This window comes from Frieseomelitta varia, unplaced genomic scaffold (assembly GCF_011392965.1).
Source record: "Frieseomelitta varia isolate USP_RPSP 00005682 unplaced genomic scaffold, Fvar_1.2 scaffold_880, whole genome shotgun sequence".
Lineage (NCBI taxonomy): Eukaryota > Metazoa > Arthropoda > Insecta > Hymenoptera > Apidae > Frieseomelitta > Frieseomelitta varia.
In genome coordinates, this window is record NW_025110679.1 from 71,540 (window position 1) to 90,715 (window position 19,176).

General features: G+C 34.5%; 1 protein-coding gene across 6 annotated transcripts in view; it reads right to left on the bottom strand.

Annotated features, from left to right (window-relative positions):
* Nucleotides 1-19,176, bottom strand: part of LOC122536955 (tyrosine-protein phosphatase 10D) — a 68,296-nt gene that overhangs the window by 16,423 nt on the left and 32,697 nt on the right. For 5 of the 6 annotated variants that reach the window (XR_006308522.1, XM_043669760.1, XM_043669762.1 and 2 more), the window contains exons 2-12: nt 12,171-12,417; nt 11,126-11,401; nt 10,291-10,497; nt 9,790-10,143; nt 9,050-9,222; nt 7,351-7,714; nt 6,596-6,865; nt 5,802-6,104; nt 3,646-3,924; nt 1,581-1,990; nt 242-619 (exon numbers count right to left, since the gene is read on the bottom strand). Coding sequence is in view for 5 of the 6 variants with exons in the window: in XM_043669760.1 (XP_043525695.1) it covers nt 242-619; nt 1,581-1,990; nt 3,646-3,924; nt 5,802-6,104; nt 6,596-6,865; nt 7,351-7,714; nt 9,050-9,222; nt 9,790-10,143; nt 10,291-10,497; nt 11,126-11,401; nt 12,171-12,417 (3,261 nt within the window). In the remaining variant the exon portion in view is untranslated. The remainder of the gene's footprint in view (nt 1-241; nt 620-1,580; nt 1,991-3,645; nt 3,925-5,801; nt 6,105-6,595; nt 6,866-7,350; nt 7,715-9,049; nt 9,223-9,789; nt 10,144-10,290; nt 10,498-11,125; nt 11,402-12,170; nt 12,418-19,176) is intronic. The other variant, XM_043669765.1, reaches the window with a different exon arrangement.

The following is a 19,176-nucleotide window of genomic DNA, read 5'->3' on the forward strand; positions in this document are numbered from 1 at the left end:
AATATATAAGATTATACTATTATATATATATATATATATATATATATATATATATATATATAACAGATTATAATATTGTATATATATATATATATATATATATATATATATATATATAAAATATTATAATATTGTATATATATATATATATATATATATATATATATATATATACAATATTATAATTTATATGAAATAGATACGCGGATATTCCAAAAGAAAACCACTCGGATCACCTTACCTGATACGGTGGCCAGATGCTGTAGGCCTGAACATCCCTCCAACTGGGCATTTCCAAGCCAGAAGCGTTTTTACTATCGTCCTCGGCCACGATGATCGTGTAAGACGTGACCGCGCCGTTCTGCTCGCTGAAATAATTCTTCCTGAATCGTATTTGTATCGTGGTGCTGCTTCTGCACACCTCGGTTGGCACCACTTGAGTCGACGGTTTCGGCGGCGCCAGAATCGGCATTTTCTGCTTCCACACCGCCTCGGGGCCGAAGCCGATTTTCGTCTGCGCTTGAATCCGAAAGATGTACGTCTTCCCGGGTATGAGCGATTTAATAACGCCGTGGTATTCGTTTGGCCTGAAGTCCTGCATCTGAGTGTGGGTCGAACCCTAATGACAACGACAGAAGCAACATCGTGTCGATTTAATCCGATCACGCTCGTTCGCGCGGAGATACTCGAAACGCTCCTTCAAAATGTGATGTCAAACGAGATAAACTTTGCTTTTAAACTGCGCGTTAATTGTTCGACAATTTCAGGCACACGCGCGTGTGTCGTTTGTATTTTCCTTTCATTCCATTTTTTTTTCTTTTTTCTTTTTTTTTTTTTTTGCAATTTTGAGCGAGATGCCTAGAAGCGTTTACGCGTTTACGCGCGACGTACATACATACGTGTGGAGCATGGTGGGGCAAACGTGTGACTCACGATTAGTTCAATGCTAATACTGATTTTCCAAATGAAAAATCCTCGTTTGTTGGGAGTGAATCCTACTTGGGTATTCTATCTTCTTACAGGTACAGCGTCTTGTGACTCAATTCGTTAGTGCGAAAACTGATTTCAGCCAAGTGGTATGCTGAATCGGGAAATGATTCAGTTTATGATGATTGTAACACAATTTTAAGTAGATTTGAAACTCTACTTGACTTGAATTAAATGATCTGTACACACTTCTGATCATTTTCGTGCCGCTGAACACTTGCAATTAATACTCGGCAGTTAGTAAATTAGTTATACATGTATAGAACAGGAATAAATGTTTTAATTATGACACTTGACACTTATTAATCGTCATACGAAACGTATCTTAAATACTTATTATAAATTGATATTAAAGACCCACGGAGACCATGTTTTAAAGACTTTACAAATCGTAAAATATTTCTTAAAAATAAAAAAAGAAATTACAAAAAATTAATGAAATATACCGATCTCCTTAAAAACACACCAGAGATATTTCACGAAATGAAAATATTCACTCGAAATGTAACAAATGGTTGAATAATACTCCGTGTATACTGACGAAGTTAGACCGTTCAAATCTCGTAATGCTGCTTACGTCGACGCAGACTTACCTCCAATCCATAGGTGATGGTATATTTTCTGATGATGCCATTCTGTTCCTGACTCGGTAAAGACCACTCGAAACTAATGTCACTAGGCTGAATATCCGTAGGGTGGAACTTCTCCACCTTGCCAGGATAAGATTCGCTGGTGGTGAAGCTTGCGCTCACGGGATTCGATATTCTGAGGTAAGAGGACGCCGTGCCCGAACGCACAACCAACGTGAACGTGTAATTTCGGTGCGGCTTCAAATCGGAGATGGTTATCAAATTAGCGCTCGTGATGTTCTGAATGTAATTTTCCTCTGTGTTTATGTATTGGACCTCGAAAGCGTCGTACTGTCCACGTGGAATGTCCCATGTTAACGTGATCCTCGTGTCGTTGATCTCTATTGCTTGAATGGACGTGACTGGTTCAGGATCTGAAAGTAGATTTCACGATTATTCTTGAACAGTCCGCGTGCTCTTTCATTTCTTTATGCATTTCATATTTTTTTATTACGTAATTTTCATTTCTATTAAAATGGAATTTAATGTGGAATTTCACGGACTACAAACGTGTGTAGGATCGATGGTCTTTGAAAATCATTGTGCTGTTTGAAGCAATTAATAGATTATATAATTTGTTATTTTTATTTCGCTTATTCTTTTTATTTTGAAAAGAGATCCTTCTTAACCGTGCTGCCCGATTCTTGAATTTTCATATTTCGATCATCAGTTTAGCAAACAAAGAGCAATTATAATATATTAAAAAGATACTTAACAGAAAATTTAATTCAATAATCGTGTATACTAACAAAAGAATTTTCCTTCGTGTTTCTCTTTAAGCTTGAGGTATTGGTTTAATTTTTGAGAACACAGCAAGATTAAACAATTGCCATTAATTTTTTTTTTTCTGTGTCTCTCGTAAAGGAATACAACTCTGAGATAATAATATCAAGAAACTTTTAGACTAGAACGCGTTTGAAACAGCTTCCGAAGAAAGATATAACACAGTTACTTCGGAGAAAAGTTCACTTGAATCGTTATTTCTCTACTCTGATTGGTTAATTACAGTTACACATGATATCGAGCGTCACGAGGAAGCTGAACTTCAAACAGAAAAAAATAAAAAAAAGAAAGAAGTACCACGTTCTCAAGTGGAATTTCATATGAACTCGTACAGTTCCGTTGTACGTTTTCATTAAGCATTAACGAGCAAGCTGCACAATGAAAATTTAAAACGAATACGTATTTTAATATTAATTTCTAATTAATTATGAAACGATCAGTAGAGGTTTCAAGCAATCAAACTGTGTTAACCGGGTAAGTTGAAACACCTTAGCGTTTGATCGTAAAACATACCTATCAGGAAATTAATATTAAACCTCTTCTTCCCCTACAATACAAAATTACAATCACAACTGTGAATTTCAGTTAACTTTTCGAATTGAAATTCGAACTTAAAAACTAAAATGAAGACTTCTCTACTTTTTTAAACGAAGCTCAATGAATTGTTTGTTGATTTCATGATCATTTTGAATGACTTTTATTCGCTTAAATATTTTTAATTAGAATTTCGTTTAAAAAATAATATGAAAATTGGTTTGTTTTATTTTAAACTAGGGGATCGATGAATCGTTTTTTTATTTACTTTATAATCGTTCACAATTATTTAGAAATCTCGTTTGAACTAAAAGTTGTTTCTTTTCAAAACGAGAAATCAATTAATTTTATAATTTTATAATCATTTGTGTTCGCCTAAACTTCTTCAATCAAAATTTCATTCGAGATAATATAAAACTTGTATTATTTTCAACGAACAGTTAATTAACTTCTCTAAATTCCTTTAAATTTTAAATCTTCAATTCGAACTGAAACGAAATGGAAGTTATTTCATTCCGAAGCAAAAAGTCAATAAACTGTTTCTCTATTTCGTAATTATTTCCAACTTTAACCCCGTTGCATCTCAAACCGTAAGTGACTTCGTTCAACTTTTCAATTTCGTGTTCCCGCCGCTGTCTGAATTTACTTTCGCGCATCGAGAGATCGCCTAACTGCGGTAAAATAGATGTCACCTCCAGGCAAAAATACTCACAAAGTCGGTCCTGCCTGATCAGAGGTCTGCTCTCCACGTTATCGCTGACGGTCCAAACAGTGACGTTGTACAGTTTGCCAGGTGTTAGGCCGGTGAACGTCACTTTGGTGTCGATGTCGTCGACCATCCGTTCTTTCGTCGTGTTGCTCTCATCGCTAATCCGGAATCGATACAGATCGAACTTGGATGATTGAACGGGGGTCCGTGTGTATCTCAACGTTAACGAATCGGGCTGATCTTGATCGACCACGACGACCACTTCCGACTGAATCAGCGGCACTGAATTCGATACACTCGTGTTTTTTTATTTTTTATTTTTTTTTTTTTTTTAATTTCTTGGAGGTCGGAATTTTCATACTTTCTTTTATTTTTATTCTTTTTTTTTTTTACATAGCTTTAATCACGTTTCTCTTTATTTAGATCGACTTTCTGCATTTAACACGATCTCCTAACACTTTATCTTTTCTGTTTCTACTTCAAAAAGAAAATTGTTTGGACTTCTCAGTGAAAGAAAAGACCAGAACGAAGTTAACTAGGTATTAAATTTTGTTACTTTGCCTTGTAATCGTATGTATGTTCAACTGTATGTGAAATTAGGTTATTGCACAGTGTGATGTGATCGCCTAAGACTGGAAGTTCAAATATTGTCGAAACTATTAATGAAAAGTTTTACAAAATTAAATAATTGAATAATAATTATACATTGATTCTGCAATAACATATTTTTACTGAGATGAAGAACGAATTACCACAAAATGTACTAAAAAAATATGTGATTTTATCTAAAGAAAAAAAAAATAAAATTGGGCTTCATAGACTTGAAAAATAACTAATTACTAGAGGTGTACGAGAACCCGAAAATATCGAGAATCTAATTTCTCGAACTACTCTGCAATGCTGTATAGCAGCCTACAAAATATGTAAATACACAGTTCAATTTCTTCTGCCGGTGAAATTATTGGAAACACGGATTCTAAGAATGTGACCTGATGTATACAAACGTGTGACTGCGTGCTTAATACTTGAACATTATGTACGCTGTTGAGCAGTATCGCTGAGAAATTCGGTAGGTTCAGACGTATATTTCAAAATCTGTGTGAATTTAATAAAGATTGAAAATCTTTAAAAAGAAATGTCGAGTGATAGTGAGAGCAAAGTTGTGGTAGCAGGAAGTAGTGCAGAAGATATCGTGCAAAGGAAGAAGGTACCGAGAAGCTCTGTTTGGGAACATTTTCAGGAAAAAGATGATACAAAGGCGGAATGCACACATTGTTACCATGAATTTAAAACTAAATATGCAAACACTACTGGTTTATTACGCCATTTGAAGCCATATGCATCCAAACGTAAGTACATGTACTAGAAGAGAAACTGAATCGATATAAAATTTGTCGCATGTACAAAATGATACGCGAAAGATTGTTGAACCAAAAGATATAACAGAGGGAATTGCTCGAATGATGGTTCTAGATCTACGACCTTTCGATACAGTTGAAAGCGTGGGCTTTGACGAATTATTTAAGCTTGTTCCCAATCCTTTTCCAAATTCCAACTCTTTCGGGAATCCCGATAAATTCGAGAATCTCGAAATTTTCGGGTACCCGTTCCTGATCGATATTTCGGGTTCTCGCGCACCTCTGCTAATTGCATTAGTATTACAAATTATTTCCTTCTCGAAATAACTCCTCTGTGAAACAATTTTTATGTAATTAATAGTTTCGAAAATATCTTAATTTCCAGCTCTCTGGGTGATTCACCTGACATATCGTAGTTTTCGATTAAATCGAGATAGACCAATGCTCTCTAAGATTACGTGAAATTATACGTACATTGTAAATTATTTTACAAAATATGATTGTTCACTGTTTGAGGGAATAAGACTGTTTGTAATGTTACAAATGTGTCACAGGTGCGTATGAAGATATCATCGTGTCAATATAACGTAAGCACACACGCGATTAGTAATGAAATAACCATGAATGGTATTGATTCAAGTATTGGAGTGTTAGTGCTCGTGGTCAAGCAAATTTCTTTCACTATTTCAATGAAATAGTTGGACAAACGTCATCCAAAAAGAGAAACGTAGCCTCGTTTGTTAAATCGAGTAAGAAGTGCGAATACTTTGTGACGAGGGACGAGTGAGCGGCGAAACTTACTTGTCCTGGTTGTCAAATTGGTGATATCACTGAACAAATTGTAAGAGACAGTGTAGAGCACAAAGGAATATTGAACGCCTGGCATCAGGTCGCTGATAAGCACCCTTTGCACTGTATTTTCTTCGAAAAGTACACTGGTCACGTCGTTGCTCTCCGTGACATTTTTAGCGTGTATGTCTTCGGGATTCTCGACTGGCCACCATCTTATCACGTAAGTTTCGATTCTACCCTCTGGTCTTGGCCATTCCAGGGTCACGTTCGTCGAATCGATGACTGGAGTGATATTAAGTACTGGATTGGGTCCTGAAATATGACACGAATCATTTGAATTGGAAATTCTTACATTCAATATGTTGCTTACGAATCAAAGAATCACTTAGAAATATCATCTCACAGGTTATTATATGATTTTTAAATTAGAAATGGTAGGAATAAATAAATGCTTGAAGTTTATACAGTAGAATTATGATGCGCGAAAGTATTTGTATCTATTTTTATAAAATTTGAAAAATGAAAATAATGTGTGTACACGTCACGAGATATTTATTGCAAAATTATAATATATATATATATATATATATATATATATATATATATATATATATATTAATCGTTATATAATCATATATTTTCTTCCATTTATTGGGAATAAAATCATTTCAAATTGATTGTACCTATATATAAATTTCATTAATTCATGAAACATAAATAAGAGTATATTAATATTATTCAAGAACATTTAAACACTAGAACACCTGATATTATTCAGATTTACTATTTTCTAATTCACTTACGAACTGTATGATTCACTTGAAGGGGATAGAGACTTTCGACCCCGTAGCTCACGGTGTTCACTTGAATCGTGTATCTCTCCCCTGGCGTCATGTCCGCCACTTCTGCTTCCGTTTCTCGAACGCTTGGCAATTTTACCCATCTCGGGTCATCCTCTGTTCGATATCGTATCGAGAACTCGGAATACAGCGAGTCAGTTGGCGCCTCCCAGTGTACAACAACCGTGTTGCTCGTTACTTTCTCGATACTTAAATTCTTTGGCGCGTGAGGCACTGCAATCGAATAATTACATTAATTACTATGCATTCTTTAAACACATCGACTAAATTATAGTAAAAAGATTCTACGCAACACGATGTGCTTCATATTATACTTGCTAGAATACTAAGATCCTAAAATCCTGAAATATTTCCAATAAATCCTAAATTCAACAATAATTTTCAGAAATACGAAACTTAGTCAGAAAATCAATTTCAATTATTTCAATTAAATATAATATCATAACTTATATAATATATATTATAATATCATAACTTTATATACTATATATTTAATATATATTATACTATATATTTAATATATATATAATACTATATATATAATATATATATAATACTATATATATAATATAATATCATAACTTTATATACTATATATTTCCTGCAAATTTTTCACAAATGCATAAAGATGCACAATCTGTTTGGTGATTTGATAATTTTCATGCAATTATTATTATGTTTGAAATTATATTACTTACAAACTGCTTGAAGGTAGTCGTGCGGTTCGCTCCTTAGACCGTGGCTAATGGCGAAAACTTTGACTTCGTACGCTGCCCCAGGATAAAGGTCCTCCAAAACGATATGAGATTCCGTGGTTAACGTGGTTGCACTCTCCCCGGTATCGTTTCTGTTGTGCGTTACTTCGAATTTCTCTTGTCTCGAATTAACGTCGCTCTTCCACGAGATGTTCAGCCCCATCTCGGTTGGCTTTAAATCCTCGATTATAGGGCTGGAGGGTCGTGTCACTTGATACAACACCGTCTCGTTCGATTCAACCTTATTACTAATCGCTTGGACGATTATCGAGTAATTTCTGCCTGGCAATAAGGCTTCCAATGTAACCTGGAAATAAAATATAAAATTATATAGTAATATAAAAAGTCGTTTTAATATTCGGTATAATGAACATGATAGTGTATCTAATTCAATTGTTAATATTAAGCAACCAAGGATATACATATCTATATATCTATTACAATTTACGTGTTTATTTTGTAAGATAATTAAGAAAATTCTATGGTTTTTAATGGACGAATATAGAAAACGTATCAACATAAAAAAAAAATAGTTGTCTTTAGTAAAAAGGAATGATGTAAAAATTAATATTAATATTACTGTATTTGTTATTCTGTTATATTAATCGAAATACGTGATATAATAATTATAATCATAATTTTCATTTAATTATAATTATTACTGACTACACGTCAGTTATCAGTTAAGAGAGAACGTTTATTCATCGTGATCATGTCAATGAATTTTAACAAACTGATAATGAAATTCAATATCATCAGTGAATACGAAATAAAATTTTTATCTAATATTACGCAAATAGTAATTAAAATAAATCTACTTCTATGTGTTGCGTTACAAAAATTGTTCACGATAAAAATTCTCTCTTGGATTTTATTACCGAGATCGCTAATAACCTGGTATCTTAAATCCGATTTCTCGCATTTACGTGCTGTTAGGTGTGCCTCATTTGCATCAAAACGAGAAACGTAAATTCGATTGAAAGACTAAACGTAAGTAATTCTAAAAATATTATCCACTCTTGCATTTGTCACTTTTGTCAAACATATTTGTTTACTTCAACAACTTCTTCGCAGTCTCATCATATATTTAAGATATGACACAGACTGTAAATTAAGGAAATGTACATGTTCTTGCTCAGAGAACTAGGAAGTCTACTATCTATGTTCATTTCGAAGCTGGAAAAATTAAATAACAGGTTAGATAGCTAAGAAACTTCTGTTGCTCTTTTTTTATGATAATAAGGAGTAATACAGAGATAAAAAAGAATGACGATGTTAATTTTAACAGAATAACAAATACAGTAATATTAATATTAATTTTTACATCATTCCTTTTTACTAAAGACAACTATTTTTTTTTATGTTGATACGTTTTCTATATTCGTCGATTAAAAACCATAGAATTTTCTTAATCATCTTACAAACTAAACACGTAAATTGTAATAGATATATAGATATGTATATCCTTGGTTGCTTAATATTAACAATTGAATTACAAGATACACTATCATGTTCATTATACCGAATATTAAAACGACTTTCTAGTTGCAGTATATGTACGTTTTTGCGTAATAAACGAAATCTTAATTCATTGAATCGTACACTTGTGGAAATAATAAAGCAAGATAATGAAAATGCTCGCCTTGGTCTTGTCAGTTGTCAACATATTGCTGTCACCGCCGATCGTAGTTTCCACTTCGTGATATTGAAGCTTGTAACTGTCCTGAGTGCTCGAATTTTCAGGATGCCAAGACACCTCCACCATTCCGGTTTTTTCGTCGATGACAGTGCGAAGGTCGCGCACGGGTAACGGTTCTGAAAAAATATTAAGATCGAAATGATTACTTTTAAAAGAAAACTTTTAAAGTTGTCGATAAATTTATTAAGCAGAGAACAGCATTCTGCCGTTCGAGAGGAAAGTTAATCGATAATAGAGACTATATTGATCATTTTCAGAACCACTATGTATAATTATTGACAGCAACGAGACAATGCACTTGTATGGCGTTAAACTTTGTCGAAGTACGTAACAGAGTTAGGAATTTCGACAGGAAATTAATAAATTCCACAACACGTTATTAATTGTGAATAAATTGAATAATATTTTTGCACGTATGTTGATCGAAAATAATATTGAACATACTAACGGCAATAATGTAGTATCATTAAGTTATTATTAAACTGTTGTTAATTATTAATTATAGAGGCAAGAAAAATATATCAAACATAAATATACGAAATAATAATGTTTTGTCAATTTCCTGTTTTACCAAGATCGAAAGGTCTTAGTAAAGATCTTAGTTATATACAGAAGATTTTCTTGTAAGATTTTCGTCGAAGGTCAGAGAGTTAACAGCCAAGTAGAAAGTAGGAAATACTCACTTAAAGTAACGTCTCCGTTAGCTGGCCAACTGGTTACCTTGCCTGACACTGTCTTCACCACCACTTGATAAGTTTTCCCTGGCTCCAGGTCCTTGAATTCCCATTTACTCTCGTCGTCTCTGTTCCTGGTGACTGGCGCTAATCTTCTGTTACTCCCTAACGATATTTGATACTTATCGAATTCGGACACCCCCTCGGGAGGGTTCCAGAAAACGCGAAAGGACGTGGACGTTATCGAGGACTTGTCGAAGGTAACATTGAGGGGACGTAATGGCACCGTTCGATACTGAGCCGTCGTGGGGGCCGAGGTTTCGTCCTCTGACATCGTTTGAACGGAAATATTGTAAGCTCGGCCTGCAGCGATCAGAAAAAAAAAAACAAATATGGGACATTAGGTGGATTGTATTGATTTCAAGCGTGAGATAAAAAAAATAGGTGGAGGAAGGGTGAAAAGTATTTTGTCAGTTATTCCATTAAATTATTTAAATAAATATATCTTACCAGGGACGAGCCCTTTGAAAGCAGCCTGTGCAGGCCCAGGAGGTTCTCCTTCTTTCTCCACATAAAGAACAGATTCTATGGCATCGGCAGGATCTATACTAACTTTGTAATGGCTGTAAATCCCAGCAGGATAGGGCGGCTGCCAAAGGACCAGTAAGGTCGTCTCGTTTCTAAACCACACGATAAACTTCCCCGGCGTGTTGGGCTCTATAAAAGTAAAAAGATACACCGCATATACATGGAACTAAATTTCCATTAATTTTTTACTGGAGCATTTTCTCGCGAGAGAGGCTCGATGAATTTCCGAAATTTGAATTTACATATTAAAGGGATTATGATGGTTTAATTTTTTTGTATTCGAAACGAAAACTTTGAAACAGTGATATATATATAAAATATAAATTGAAAACTTTTATTAAAGTAAGAATTATTATTGTTATTAATATATAAAATTAAATTTCGTATATTTAGAATTTTGAGCATTTTATGGGTACTAATATTGAGTGTACTAGAAATTACACAGATTCTGAAAGAATAACGATGCTAGTTATATTTATTTTTACATCTCTAACTAAAAGAACGAAACCTAAATAAAAATTTGTTTCGTCTACCAAACACTGCAATAAATAATCTTACATAATTAAAATTCTTTTCCACGCTATAGACATTCTTGCACTTTCAAGCTTCCCATAAATACGTAAAAATCTGAATTTCTTTTCTTTTCTTTTTTTTTTTTTCTTTTGCAAGATTCTAAATTCCACCGAAATAAACCGGAACTTTGCAGAACGAAAGCGTAACAAAACATTACGCGAAACGCGCAGTTTGGTCGACTCACTGGTGGTGAAATTCCTGCTGGTGTAGGCCACGCTTTCTTTGGTGTCTAACACGGTGAAAAGTTGAAGAGAGTACGTAGCCCCGGGGATGAGATCACGTAGAACATAGGGCACCGCGTCCGCGGGGATGACGCTGGTTTTTGGATTTCCGGTGTCGCTGAAACTTTGCACCCTCAACCGGAAACCGGAATAATTGCCCTGGGCTGGCGGCGCCCAATAGACTATCGCGGTCTTTCCATTCCGCACGGAGACGGTGAGGTTCGAGGGCGGATCCGGGGCTGCAAAACGAACCGCATTCAGTTTCATTCAATAGCTGCTGTTCTCTCCGCTTATTGGATGTAATTCGCCACCGGGCGGAGAGTGAAGTAAGAACGTGATTAAGAACGAACCTCGTTAGAAGTTTTTAATGCGCCGTTATATTTTCCAACCCGGACGTCTATTATAATGTAATATCGATCGTAATTTTCACGCGGGCATGCCGAACGTTGAAACGTTTAATAGGTTTGTTATAATCATGCACTGATATTGAAAGGAGAAATTAAACGAATAATATTAATGAGACATCAAAAGAATGAAGTTGAATAAAGTTAAATTATAATTAAACTACGTTAATCTATAATAACGAAATAAGAATCGTTTATTGTAATCAGACTGCAGATATTTGTATAATTTTACATTCCTACGAAAATAATTAAAAAACATAAAGACTAAGTAAATATTATAAAGAGGATATTCCCTATAAATGTACAAAAAGTTTGTAGTTTAATTAAAATATAACAAAAACACTATGTTTCCTTCAAATTTCATGAAATTATATGACATAAGTGGAGATACAACGATTAAAAATACAAAGTAGATCTTTGAAATTTCCTTGAAATTAATAGAATTTGATATTACAAATTAATTAAAAAGAATTGCAAGTGAAATTGTATTGCTGATGATGATAAATAAACTCTATTTTTCAATTTGTGAAATAGATCTGAGCTGTAACTTGTGTACATGATGTGTTTCGTACCAAACACGAATCACGAATAAAATTTACGATACCCGTAGTTATGGACGCAGTCCATGTCAGCCAATCGTGAAGAGTGCTGTTGCTATAATACAACCAAAATTCATATCTAGTGCCAGGAAGTCCGTCTTTAAACTTGATCACATCACCGATATCGGTGGCGGCTATAGTGGTATTTGGTGGTGGATAACCTACAGCAGGGCTGTAATCCAGGCGATACCAGGAGCCTCCCTGGCTCAAGTTTCCTGGTATCTCGATAGCAAGATCTGCCGAATATGTGACCTAAACAAAAAGGATTGACACTGTTAGTGACACGAGCAATTGCAAAGAAAAAAAGAAAATTACTGTAAATGCGAAAGTCTGTGTATTAATATATTAACTTCGTCAATAATTCTTCTTAAATTGAATTGGCAGAATATTTTATTCGCAATTCTACTCTTTAATTTCTCAATATCAGGACCATGAAAAGAAATTCCACGGAATTTACGGACTCGCAAGAAAAAATATAAACTATGCATAATACACAAAAATGTAAAAGAGAGTTTTTGACAACATTTAATATGCTAGAACTGTATTACCAAAAAGTATAGATTTGCCGGAATTTGCATAAATAATCTTTTCGCGACCTCTTCATAATCGATCAAGGAGTCTGTCTACAACATTTTTATAACAACAACTCCAAGATTGCTTCTTTCTTTCAATTATTCCATTTTCATTGCAACGATATTAATATGAATATTAATAATGTTGTACGATAACAACTTTGTTATCATAAATGTGAAGTTTTATAGAATTTACATTGTTGTCAAAAGACGTAGCTAATGATAAATCAGACGATGCTTAATAATCTTGTTCGTGACTTGGAAGTGTTACGCGAAAATTGTTGAGTCAAAGGTGATTACGCGAAGGTAGGTCAAATAACGTAGAAACGTACAGTCCCGTATAGTAATCGCAATGACGTCAGCATCAATTCACGAACAACACATTTTTACAAAGTAAACAACAATTTCTTTAATAATTATCCTCGCAGTTGTTCTGCGTGCCGGACGCTAATGATCAATTCTAGGAATGCGATTCTCTTATCTTGTTTAAAAATCGTCTCACGGGAATATCACGCGCGACGATATTTATAGCCATGAATTCTGATGGAGCGCTATGTGTGCATGGTATGCCGGAAGCAGCGAGAGACAGACGTGGGAAAGAGGCGCACCGCAAATCTATAATGCCGTTATTCAGCCGTAACACAACAGCCTGCAACCGGCAGCGAATATATTAAAAACGATATCAATTTCACCATCCTGTCTGTCATCTACATCTCCGTTTCAATGAGCCGGCCAAAGAAAACCACGTGACAGAAAGCGTACGGAGAAGCAGCGTTTCGTTTAATGAAATTCAAATTACAATTAAATGGAAAAATTCGCTAGAGTCGCTTTCTTTCAGCAAATGTATACGACAATTTTGTATAACATTGTTTGGGATCATGTATTATATTCAGTTAATCAACAGTTATATTTGAAATTCCATAGGCTAGATAAGAATGAAAGAATACAGGGCCATAAAATATTAAAAAGCATGAGAAACATCTCTTGATTCGAATCTTTTATAAAATTCTGTTCCCCAATATTGAAGAAATTCTGGGATAGAGTAAAATTTTATAAAAAGAATAATTCCTGAAGTCTACTTTTTCATCTTCCATTTGGATTCTGTGTAGCTGTGAAATTCAAGTATCTATTATGATAGATGACTCTTTGGCTCTCAATGGATTAATATGCAATTATCGAAATTACATGACACCAGCATGAAAATCCACTCTAACTTTTTATCAAGTGCACACGAATGCCACGTTCCTTGATACTGTATCGAATATCATCTGGAACGTTCAGCCCATCAATTCGTCGAACAATATCAATTCAGAACATTCTGAACACCATCTTGGTAATTTCAATTTCGTGGCTCGTTGAGCCTGTTCGCCGCCGGAAATCTCTAAACCCAGAGGCAGAGATCTCTGCTCCATTCCTCGACTATTTCCCTTTATCAATCCACCTCTCCCTCCCCCCTCCCCCCTCCATTGATAAACCGGCGTGTATTCACGCGACAAGTTTTTCCATTTCGAAAGATTTGCTCCGCGCGCGCGGAAGCCTCGAGTCGCTCTTTCTACATCCGGTCGCGACGCTGAGGTGCATATCGATCCCTCTGCCCCTCGCCTCCCCCCCTTCCGGCGGGATCCGCCAACTCGCATGCTCCCTTTTCCTCGTCCGTGGCTTCCTCTTTCCATCTGGCGTTTCGCCCCGCGTCGTCGTCGTCGTCAGAACTCCTAATTGTACGAAGAACAGCGAAATAACTCTGTAGCCCGCCGCTGGGTCATGCTCTGTGTATGTACACTCGTGTTCATAAATGCAGAGTGTTCTCGGAACGAATGTTTCGCTGTTTTTTTACATTATTAGCTTATTAACTCTCCGAACGCTTGAAATAGTGAAATTTGAATGCTTAATTTTTATTGTTAGTGACGTTGACACGAATTGAAGTCACAGCGCGACACAAGTTTCCTTTGGTTCGCAAAATTATAAATAAAATTTTAAATAAAAGTCCGCGGTCTATTTAATTGTATTTTCAGAATCGTAGATGAACTGCAAGGTATGGATTAAACGTTTCAATTCAGACACCATGATGTTACAAAGATTATTGCATTTGTTGATATATTGAATTAATTCTATTTCAATACATCAAAACATAGTTTATTCTAATTTGATATTTTTACAATTTTACAAATGTCCTTGTACTTATGAACGGGGGTGTACAGGGGCAAAGGTCGTGTATATAGACGCGTTAGAAACCAACGGAGAATTTCATTCGAGCAGAGGTGGTGACAAAGGGTCGAAAAGAGGGGTTGGAGGATTCACCGAGGAATTATTTTCCACGCGTGCATTGCCAGTTGCAATTTTTCTCAAGAAGAAGGCTTCCCGACTTGTCAAAGTTTCACGTCGGTCGACGAGTGCTCGTTTTTGAAACGCGACGCGCGTCTGTTTCTCTCTAATTCTACAGTACTTCCTCCCTGATTCTTCCTCGTCGCGCTCGTTCCTGCCAGGCGAAATTGAAAAAGGTCTCGCGCGCGAAAGTAACGCTTTCAAATGCTGTTTCCTCAAAGGAAAACCGTTTTTCCTTTTCGCTCCGCGAAACGTTAGACATTCGTGGTGTCGGCGCCAAGAGAAACACGACTTCACGTCGGGGGGAGAGGATGGTGTTCGTTAGGCAACTGCCGTCTACCACTCCTTGTACACTCTGAATTGTCCGATGGAATTTGATCAATATTTTGAATCCGAGAGGCTGGGTCATTGTTATTTTGATGGTCGAATTTTATTTTTGTAGCTTAACAACAACGTTAGAATTCGATTGATCTTTTACATCGTTTTAAATCATTAATCTAACAATTAGACTGCGGACGTTCATTGCATTTTGGGGAGTTTATAGAAACGTACGATAGATTAAACTATTAATTACATTATATTGAATTATATATTTAAATTATAGTAGAAGTACAATATAGTATATTTATAGTATAAGTATAGTATAATATAGTATATTTAAATTATAGTTAAATTAAAGTAGAATAATAAAAGATTGAAACAGAATAAATATTGATTAGAGTATTCAGTGTATGAAAATTATGGAACAGATATGTCTTTAAACAATCTAGCAAACTCGCAATCTATCAATAGTTGATGATTTTCTTAATTTTTTTTTTTTTTGTATTTACTATTTACGCTTGGTAGTAAAATATATTGAATTTTTTATTATACTTTATTGCAATCGTAATTAATAAACACAAATACAGTCATGTCAGTGATTTTAATATTCTTTTAATTAATATTCACCAAGTGTACACTTTTAATTGGACTATTAATTACATTATATTGAATTATATATTTAAATTATAGTAGAAGTACAATATAGTATATTTATAAGTATAAGTATAGTATAATATAGTATATTTAAATTATAGTTAAATTAAAGTAGAATAATAAAAGATTGAAACAGAATAAATNTTTTTAATTTTTTTTTTTTTTTTTTGTGTATTTACTATTTACTCTTGGTAGTAAAACATATTGAACTTTATTGCAATCGTAATTAATAAACACAAATACAGTCATGTCAGTGATTTTAATATTCTTTTAATTAATATCCACCGAGTGTACTATTTTAATTAAAAGGGACGCATTAATAGAGGGTACAAATTACTGCACTCGTCTACACTGTCGATCAATACTCCGGTACAACGTACAGTAATCCTTCCAGTAATTTATATGAAATCCTTGGTAAGTCGCTGTGTATCAACCATCTGGTTTTATACGATTAATTCTGCCCTACAGTTTCTGATTAACTGAAAACAAGTCTGCCACACGTAAAACAAATTACATTAAAATTATTGTGCAAACTCATGTATCACAATAATTGAAGATTAATTATTATTATCAAGTATAAATTATTGAACAAAGCCTTTTTAATATTTACTTTTATTTTTTTAGATTTATTTATCGACATTACTCGTGCAATATAAATCAAAAATAATATATATCGTACTTTTGAATTCAATGGAATACACCGAGTTAATTCGTCTGATAATTCAAGCGAACCGTACCATAAATTGATTTTCATATAACAAACGAATGTCGTGTTTGATTCTTGGGTTAACGAGATTTCGATAATTTGATTGTTGGAATGGCCTCGACTACCCGGGGTCAGTCATGCTATGAATAGAACGAAACTCGGATAATAAGAGCTCTACTGTATATCTTATCCAATAGCAAAGGATACGATACTACGATATACTACAATACTATAAATGTCTACTATAAATACCACAAAGGTTTATGCCTCTTTGCCATTGAGTGGTGGCCTCGTCGTGGTCGCGTGTCGCTGTATCATGATCCAGATATGTACGCGATATAGCAACAGAAAAAAATACAATTCTATTTTATGTAACGCGCGTCCATTGTTTCAACATTTACAATCTTATCGAGTTCGATGCTTATCTCGTTTTTACGAAATTTCAATTACCTTTTTAACGACTCTTGTAATGACAAATAACGTTTCTTCGAATGAAGTTAATCAGATTTTGTAGCAGTTCAATGGTATCGTCAAGTGTGAATCATCTGTATTCATTCGTTGGAAATGTAAATATCTAAAGGAGGTTACAATACAACTACAACATTTTTAAAAATGGTGAAGGAAAGAATGGAGATTCAACGATACTCAATGATTCAGTAAAATTAATAATAATATTCGATAGCATTCGAACTCAAGAAATATCGAAACTTTCTGTCTCTGTTTGATGTTAAAATTTTTCTGCGTTCTCTCTAGAGCGGACTCGTTTGCCCGTGAATAATTAAAAGTCTAGCATTTCGCTTCGTTTAATATGAAAATTAATGCTGCGGGAGTAAAGATCACTTGCCGCGACAGTTTTTAAAATGCAGCGTGCACAGTTGCAAAACCGGACAGAAAAGAAAGAACATTTTTGCGCATTCGTGAATTCAAATGGAGCGAACCAAATGGCGAATGTTGTAAAATCGCGAATAATCGAGCGGCGATAACATTTCTACGACATTTCAAACATTCCCAGGCGGCATCGAGAGCACGCGGAGATCATTTCGCCTGTATTGGTTCACCTATATGGCAACATTACATATCGCAATAACACCATTACATCAAGAATTTAGACGATTATGCATTAATTTGGAATCGTAAGCAAACATTGCGCAGCGTGCGTGTCATACTTAATAAATATACTATGAACGTGAATCAACATGTGACAGGATCTTGTGGGTATATAGATTTCTTTAGTCTTAAGGAATGTTCCACGTGGCTTTGATGAAGCCATTGTCCAGAAATCAAATTTTTATTAATTTTTTAATTCCATTAATATCTGTGAGTTTTATTAGAAGATTCAGTATTCAATTTTCAAACGAACGAATAATTGACTTTCGTGAGTTCATTGAACGCGAGCAACGATAAATTCTGTGATGAATTTAACCATTAACGAGTTGATAATACCATCGTCTTTCTGTGCTCTTAATTTGATGAAGCTGATCGATACGGTTTCTGAACAGTACATATCAACTTTTGCCTATGTGAAATATATATACGTGGCAAAGTATTATAAAACGCTCTGGTATAATAGGAAGCTTGCCTCGATCAAAGACAGAATACCTAGTGCAAATGCAGATTTACCGCGCCAACAAGTGGAACATTTAAGCGTTGCGACACTTTGTCACAAAGGGCTGTGCAATATGTTCTTCCCTTCAAAGAAACAAATTACCACTAGTATTGTGTGAACCGTTATATATACAGGGTGTTATAAATTGTACTACCGACCAAAAGATTAGATACACATGGTGTGTACATCTAATTAATACATAAAATGCATAAAAACTTGACAAATTATTTCACTATTCATACAAGAAGATACTGATTTATAGAAATTATTATTAACTTATAGAAAAGAAATTGTACTTCCCAAGCGAATCAATAAAATAGATAAATAGAACTGTCTCAATAGCTTCAGTGTTTCGGTTAAAGAAATCCAAGTTTAATAGGTATCACGAACCCAGTTCATTAATTACAGTGAAATGAGTGAATATTCTTCATCGAGAACAGTTGGCATGGTTTTAATTCTTGGAAGGATCTTTGACACAAAATACTCGAGTTATATTTAATGTAACTGCTACAATTACACTCTGTGCTTCATTTATTTGAATCAAACGTCTCGCTGGTTTGAACCTGAACTCCTGTTATATGAAATCTAATTGCAGAGACTATTGTCTTCTGACAAATTCACGTAAACGAATTTTACAGTCTATTGTGCCAGAATTATTATTATTATTATCATCTAGAACCGATAGTATCTAAGAAAAATTAATTATCTAGAAACTTTATTATCTTAGAAAAAAGAAAAAAAGAAAAATTAAATGGAAAAAAATAGTATTATCTAGAGAAATTTGAGTTGTCTCTACTACACTATGCTGGCTAACATCAAGAAACTCTAAG